At 30.5% G+C, this 8,886-nt stretch overlaps 1 protein-coding gene across 1 annotated transcript; it reads left to right on the forward strand.

Moving 5' to 3' along the window:
* Nucleotides 1-500: 500 nt before the first annotated feature.
* Nucleotides 501-1,529, forward strand: LOC124922700 (probable glucan endo-1,3-beta-glucosidase A6). Its single transcript, XM_047463415.1, has one exon. It carries the CDS (start codon nt 594-596, stop codon nt 1,527-1,529), a length of 936 nt encoding a protein of 311 aa, XP_047319371.1. The 5' UTR covers nt 501-593.
* Nucleotides 1,530-8,886: the final 7,357 nt, after the last annotated feature.

Consider the following 8,886-nt stretch of genomic DNA (forward strand, 5'->3'; position numbering starts at 1 on the left):
TTGGATTGTGATTATAATTTGAATTTTTGTCAAACAAAATTGTAATATTTACATGCATCTAAATTAACTAAGTGAATTTTAATATTATTTTATAATTGAAAAAGAAAATTATGTGTATTTTCCATAAATAGAGTGTGAAACAAATATTTTGAAATTTCTTTTGACTCCAAACCCTCGTTTCTTTAAGCCAAACAAGTCCATGCATCTAAATTAACTAAATCAAGTCAAGTCAAATAATATTTACATGGTAATTTTCTTCATATATATAGAGAGAGAGGAGAGACGTACATGATGACATAATTCACAATAGCTGCTTCAAGTTACAAATATGACGGGATTTTCGGCCACCGTACTCCTCCTCCTCCTCCGTTTCATACTTTCTGCCGCCGTATCTAGTAAGTCCAAAATCTCTATTAATTCTCTTTAGCTGCTTCTTTCTACATCTAAATCTAATCTAATCTTACTTTATTAACTTGTAATTTCCAGCAGGTGTATCATACGCCGCCGCCGGAGCCGGCAATGTCGGCATCTGCTACGGCCAATTGGGAGACAACCTTCCCAGTCCGTCAAAGTCCGTCGAGCTCTTGAAAGCCATGAAGGTGAAGCAAGTCAAACTGTATGATTCTAACCCGGCCATTCTCGGCGCCCTGAGAGGATCCGACATCGAGATTACGGTCATGGTCCCGAACCAGCTCCTTGTGAGCATCTCCACCAATCAAGCTATCGCAGACGAATGGGTACGGTCCCAAGTCTTACCCTTTTACCCAAAAACAAAGATCCGATACGTTCTCGTCGGAAACGAAATCCTTTCTATCCCCGACCGTAACATCCAGCTCAGCCTCGTCCCGTCGATGTACCGGATTCAGAAATCGCTTGCGAAATTCGGCCTCCTCCGTAAGGTCAGAGTCACTACCTCATTGGCCATGGACGTGCTTCAAGCTTCTTACCCGCCTTCCAATGGAACCTTCCGTGCCGACATCTCCACTCAAATCATTAAACCTATGCTTCAGTTTCTCAAGTACACGAAATCGTCCCTCTTCTTGGATGTATACCCGTATTTCGCTTGGGCATCCAACCCGGTCGACATCAAGCTTGATTACGCCCTGTTATCCTCCGCCAATAACATAAGGGTTAAGGATCCGGGTACGGGGTTAACCTACACCAATCTGCTGGATCAAATGATAGACGCGGTCTACTTTGCCATGAAAAGAATGGGCTACCCGCATGTTGGGATCTTTATAGCGGAAACGGGTTGGCCGAATGGAGGAGATATTGGCCAAACAGGAGGAGCTAATATTAACAATGCCGCAATTTATAACCGGAATGTAATAAAGAAATTCACGGCGGTACCGGCCATCGGAACGCCGGCGAAGCCGGGTGTAGTCATTCAGGCAGTAATTTTTGCCCTGTACAACGAGAACATGAAAACGGGTATGGGATCGGAGAGGCATTTCGGAGTGTTGTATCCGAACGGGTCAAGTATTTACCGACTGGATTTTTCTGGTAAGACGAGGGAGGCAGAGTACTAGCTGTCAGCGCCGACTGTCGGAAAACATCTGAGGTGAGGTTTATTATGGATGCCGATTCCGACGAGCAAGTGATTTAAGAACAGTTTTAAAATCATGTTCAACAAATTTCAGCCTATTTAGTTTATTAATATTATGTATAATTCATTTCTTATATTATTTTAGAGTGAAAAATGAGAAAGTGGTCATACAAAAATATTATTATATTTGATTCACTTTAGAATTTGTATCTTGATTTTTTCTATAAAAAAAAAATTCAACTAGAATTAAAAATCATTTTATTTAATTTCTAATCAAACAATATTACACAAATAATTAATCACACTATTAAAATGTTTTCTATTTCTTTTTTAACTTATTTATTATAATATATTAGAATCTTTAAATATTAAAAATAAAATAAAATAAAAATATCACCAATTAACGTTTTGTTCTCTAAAGATTAACACAAATGTACAATATTGTCATTTTCACATTCATGTATCCATCATCTTAACAACTAGCATCGAAATGACGACTAACAATGACGAAGATAAAGAAAAAACACATTTTTACAAAGAGTTTTTAACTTTCTTAAAAAGAAAGGAAAACAATTTTCTAATTTTATAAAAATTAAAAACGCAAGGAGGGGTGTCCTTTTCAATTATAATGCCCAGATATAGCACATACATATTCTTTCCACGATGCTTGATTTCTCGGACACCACGATTAACTTGGTCTTGGGATAATTAATGGAGTCATCAGTCATTCTCCCAACATAAGAAGTTTTATAACAGCCAATGTAAAAAGTGAACATCTCAATTGTGAATTTCATCCACTGTTTTTCCGAGACCCTTCTGAAGGAGAGTCGAAATGAAGAAGAGAATATTTTTCGTGACTTCTTACGTGTAGTAATTACAATCCCGAATTTCTTAGGACAATCAACTCATAACTCATTGTGTCGATTGTGGTCAAGTTCATCTTACAAAGGCAAAGGTTATGATTCGTTGTGTCTTTTCGTTATATCATAGGTCATGCATGTAGTATATTTCTAGGTTTCAAATAAGATGTGTGTTTTTAAATATGTGTGTGAGTGGTTTGGTTTGTTTGGTAAATTTATTGACCGAAATGCATATCTAAACTGTTGACATTGGTTTACTAAATTTCAAACTGTCGATATGTCGTTTTGATTATCCGTTTTGAACGGTTAAAAGAACAATTTGGTCGATTTAACCGGTTTGGTTAATTTTCGGATTTGTTAAAATAGATTTAAAATATATCAATAACAATTTATAAATATGGCTAGTTGTAAGCTAGTAAAAACTAAAGTTTATTTGAAATCGTAAGAGTTAAATTTGAAAAAATAATAGTTATATATTATTATTATTTATATATATGACTAAGTATACTTAGTCAATTTTAAAATTTTATATATTTAAATATAAAATTATTTAAATAATAATAATAAATAAATAACACTATAAAACAAATTATACTCACAAAATTAATTATATTAATTTATTTATTTGAATAAATAATAACTTTATTTTTTAATTTTTAAATATAAATTTATTTTTTAAACGTAAAATCGTATAAAATCGTAAAATCTTATTACCGTAAATTTAAAATCGTAAGAATTTACCTATTTAAGAATTACTTAAAATCAGACTCATTAATCTAATGTAAAATTGTAAAATCGTAGAATTTTAAGTGTTATCTCGAGATTTTAACAGTCTTGAACTGAGGTTCGACACCACAATTCATAAATAATATATATGAATAATGTTATTAGTAAAATTCCCTAACAAAATTTATAAAAACATATATTGTATTTATATGAATAATCACATTAACTAACTAAAAAAACCTTGGTTTCAAATTCACAATTGCATTATACTTGTAATTATTTTTTGGACTCTAATAATTAGTCAACAATTTTGAGATTAAGTTGGTATACTAATGGTAATAATTAATATTCTTGATAGTATGTTAACAAATTTTTAGGTTCATACTATTGTCTCAATAATTTTATTTTAAATGTGTGTTATAATCTAATAGTTATAATACATTACTCATCACTATTAGTTTAAGATACAATTATCGCTCCCATTTTATTTAAGTATTTGGTCGGTTTAAGTAGTTTTAGTAATGCTAAACCGATAAACTGAATCGTTGGGATCAGTTTAATAAAAAAAAAACCATAATGAGTTCGGTTTGGTCAATTATCGGTTTGAAATAGTTTGGTTTGAGCGATTAAACGGTTTGAACGGTTTGATTGATTTACTTACCCCTCATTTTTAAATGATATCATATAATCAATGTATATGTATCTTTATATATATATATATATATATATATATATATATATATATATATATATATATATTAGAATTTATAAACAACCAAATATTTATTTCAAGCTAAGCATCATTTGGTCCCATAAAAATCACTAAAAAATTGTAACATCCTAAACACGATTGTCATCAATATGTGCTTATCTTCTTTTCAAAATTCGTAAAACATTTATAAACACTGGACGCTTCTCGGAGGTCGTCTAGTAATAAAAATGAGATGAGGAACAATCCAACAGATGACCACTAGACGCACGCACGCATATCTGAACGGGCGTGGTTTCCGATGACCAATCCAATAGAGAGAGAAAAAGGTGACCGTTATGATATTCTCCACTATAAAAGGAAGACGAAGAAGGGTCTTCATTAAGTGTGGGTTCTGAACTTACGAGAGAGAAAATTAAACATCCAACAATAAAAGGAAATCTCACGCGCAACTTTAAATAGTAGTTTCAATTCTTGAAAGCATTGTTGTTGTATTGAGTTATTGTATTACATCAGAGTGAAGTGGTGTAACCGACGAGTAGTGATTAAGGCTCGTTTGGCATTATGTGAGTGTTGTAACATTCAAGTTAGTAAAAATTCTTCTCATCATCTGAGAAGAGGGGTGACGTAGAAGAGTTTGCTCCAAACATCCATAAAAAATCTTGTCTCGTGTTATTTTTTTTATTTCCGGCTTACTCACTCTAAACCGAACTATCACTTACTTCAAATCAAACAGAAATATAATCATCTTCAATAACCAAACCGGTACATCTATCCTACCGATTCCTCATAAATATCATCCAAACCTTGTGTGTTGCTTCAAGCTAAAATATACATTTCTGCCTTGAACCCGGTTCAAGAATTTGTGACAGCTTGTGTAGTGTTAAGAAACGGTTTTAGTCTCTAACCTGACTATCACCAACCAGTGTGTGTGTATTGTATTGTTGTAAGCGTTCACCCTGAAACCGGAACCCCCGGTCCTCCAAGGGCGATCCCGATCCTAACAGCCTGGTTCAGCAGCAATTGTAGCAAGGCAAGCGTCGTCTAAAGAGCGTCGGGTTTTCAACTAATCATAGCTAAACACTTATTTGGTGATCCAAATGGATCCCAATTAACATGAAATTTTCCAGAAACATTTTTATAATATAATTAAACTTTTATATAAACAGAAAACCTTAGATCTAATTATTCAAAAAAAATAAAAAATAAAATAAAAATAAACTATACAAATAGGCAGATTTTATATATTTTTTATTTATTTTGTAGTGTTCTTGAAAAACTTTTTCTGACCGTTTTTTTTTGTTTTCATTTATTTACATGTTATTTATACTCTACATATTTACATTATTAAGATACAAAAATAAAACCTACACGCCTATCAAAATAGAAATTAAAGAAACAATAATGTACGTAATTAAAAAAGGCAAAATTCAAATTTCAATTTAAGAAAAAAAAAGAGACAAAGAGCTTACAATGGGGCTGCTCTTTTGATGTTAAGGATAGTGTTTTATCTAAGATTTCCTAATCAAATCTTGTGACCAACTTAACAAGAGTGGTGTTTCCTTAGAATCTTCAAATAGGCAGCCTAAGGAACTTGAATATGAAAAAGAGAGAGAAGAGAGAGAAGAAGATGAAGATTGAAGGTCTAGAGTTGAAGTCCTTTGGTATGGTATTAAGAGAGGTATTTATAGGCAAATCTATGAAACCCTAGGCCCAAAGGCCCATTTAACACACTTGACCGTTGGAAAAAAAATATTTTAAACATTTACAAATGTTTAAAATAATGGAGCAATCTCCACTTGACATGTCAATAAATGTCAAGTTAATCTTTATTTAATAATGATGTAATACTTGGTCATTTTAATTTTATAATTAAAAAAATAATCAAGTCTTCAATCGTTTCTTCTACACACGCTAAAACTTTCTCTCTTGCCACTTCCTCCACTTTTTTATCAACTTCTTTTATTTTCTTTTGACCGCACATTATAGAATCATCATTTCAAGATTTGTGGTTGTCACCATCAAGAAGATGACCGCTGCCTTCACCTAACTCTTTTAACATTTGATTTCATGGGTCGAATCTTGGGCATGGGTCGGTGCATGAGTCGGGTGACCGGTCGGATCTGTCAATTGGATCTTTTCCTTGGCCTTACTTCGGGTTGACCTTCCTTTGATTTGGATCTTCCTATCCCTATTCACAAATCTGATCCGGATCTTGTATGTGGATCTTGGATTGACCCATTTCCCTTTATCCTTCAAAAGAAATAAAATTAAAACAAACAATTAAAAAAGAAATTATATTATTATTAATTATTCCTATTTCTAATAAACAATTATAATTATAATAAAATACTACCTACTTATTCAGGAAATTAAATTGCAAAATCTAATCTAACTAATCTAACAACTAATCTAACAAACTAACCTAATTAAAAATGACAAAATCATATATAACTAATTTTTTACTTTTAAATTAAAAAAATCGTTAATATATATATATTTTGTAAAAGTTTTTTTATTTATTTATTTATAAATATCCAACTTATTAATTTAAATGAAATCTTGAATATTCAAATTATAATAATTTCCCCAAGTGTTGTAACTTAGACAAATTACTACCTTAACTTTATCAAGAATCCAAAATCAATTATTTTCAAAAACTCAATTGTTCTAAAAATAATCGTCTTTAAAATAAATCGTGCAATGAGTCTGTGAATGAATTCAAAAACTTGTATAGACTCGGATTTATTAAAAACATAAACTATAAAATTGGGAGGGGGTTGAAAAGTGAGTGTCTACAACAACGCTAAACCGATAAACTGAACCGTTGGGATCAGTTTAATAAAATAAAAAATACCGTAATGAGTTCAGTTTGGTCAATTCTCGGTTTGATATTCAGTTTGTTTTAAGCGATTTCAGTTCGGTTTGAACGGTTTGATTGATTTACTTACCCCTTATTTTTAAATGATAGCATATAATTAATTATGTATTTGTATCTTTATTGATATATATATATATATAGGATTTTATAAACAATCAAATATTTATTTCAAGCTAAGCATCATTTGGTCCCCAACAAAATCACTAAAAAAAAGTTGTAACGTCCTAAACACGATTGTCGTCAATATGTGCTTATCTTCTTTTCAAAACTCTTAAAACATTTACAGAGTACTAGTATAAAATGGGGTTATAGCGACAGGAAATACCGTCGCTATAACTCAACTTACTGTCGTTGTAGACAAATTACCACGGTATATTAACCCGTCGCCAACTGTCGCCATTGGTCCTGTAGCTAAAATTTGGCCACAGTAATAAGTATTGTCGCTAAAGATGTGGTTACAGGAATAAAATATTGTTGCTAAAGAAGTGGCTACAGGAATAAAATATTGTTGCTAAAGAAGTGGCTACATGAATAAAATACTGTCGCTAAAGGTGTAACTAGTAAAATAAAATACCATCATTAAAATGTCGGCTATAGGAATAAATTAAAATAAATTTACATGTATTACTAAATTTAAGTAAGAATTACAAATAACTCAAAATTAATTTTTGTAATACAAAAAATTAATCTTAATATTACCCATCATTCATATACAAAAACAAACATTACATTTTTATAAGATACAAATATAACTCTGGAAAAAAATTAAATTGTTAATAATAATAAAATTCAGCACAAATATTATATTCTTCCATATCTTTAAGTAAATTTAATTCTCTAATATACACATAAAGTGGATTAATGAATCATCAATTTCTAAGCATCCTGTTACAACATAAATTACAAATAAGTTAACAAGACGATTTAATAATGAACTTAAATAATATAATTATATAATAATCCACTTATAATACTCCCCCACCTTCTATATGATTTCTAGAATATGAATGGAATGACAAGTCAAATACAATTCTTTAAAAATGATGTTAGTTTAAAGTAAATAAAATCTTTTCAAATGATATTAATCCTCTGTTCTCTAATAGATTTGTCAAATTAGTGAAGAGAGAAAGAATTAGACCGTTTATTCAGGTTCTTTGCAGTATATTCTAAATGATAATGCAACACAAATTAACTAAACATATACAATCTAACTACTATCGAAGAGAAATAACATAATTTTAAACCCTTTATAATTTTAAACCCTTGTGCAGTTTCCAATCAATTTTGTATCTTCCTAGATTGGCCTGTCTTCATCTATCCCATTTATTTATAAATCAACTCTTTAAAATACTAGAAACTTAAAATTTATGAAAACTTCTAAAATGAATAATCACTACTTAAGCAATTAAATCTTATAAATTTGTCATGTTCTTGAGATTACCAAAGGTTGTTTCTGGTATTGTTCCTGAGAAATTATTGTTTGAAACAAGGCTACATAAGAAAAACAATACATTATAAATTCTATTGGAACCACCTAACAAGTATGGGACAATAAAATCAAAAGAGTTTGACACTCTTAGAGACACATTATCCTTCAAGACCTTGTATTTTATTAACCTTGTCAAAATTAATAGGCAGACTTTAATTTGATATCAAATACAAAAGAAAAAATAATAATTTTGAACCATGATGATATGTTATGTACCTTCATTTACAGAAAATATACTATGGATCTATACCCATATAATTATATCTATCTTATTTCTTAATAAAATCTCACAATAAAAATTCAACATAGACATGATGTAGAGAAACGTTTGACCATTACTAAACATCTTCAACATACGCAATCACTCTATTATTAAAAACTCTAAATAAACTCACTAGTTATAACATGAGATTATTGGATCCAAGTTGATTGCAAAAAAGTTACATAATAATTCTATGAACATCTGAAAATGTGTTTGTCTAACCACATAATGAAATTAAAAATGGTCCATAATTTATATATTAGACTTCATTTCAGGGATAAAACTATTAGAATTATGTTACTCACATATTGATTAAGCTTTGAAGAGACGATAATGAGTCAGGAATACTCCGTGAAATATTATGTTGGTTTAAATACCTGTTTAACACATACAAGAGAAAACACTTCAATCTG

This window comes from Impatiens glandulifera, chromosome 1, assembly GCF_907164915.1.
Source record: "Impatiens glandulifera chromosome 1, dImpGla2.1, whole genome shotgun sequence".
NCBI classification, from domain to species: Eukaryota; Viridiplantae; Streptophyta; class Magnoliopsida; order Ericales; family Balsaminaceae; genus Impatiens; species Impatiens glandulifera.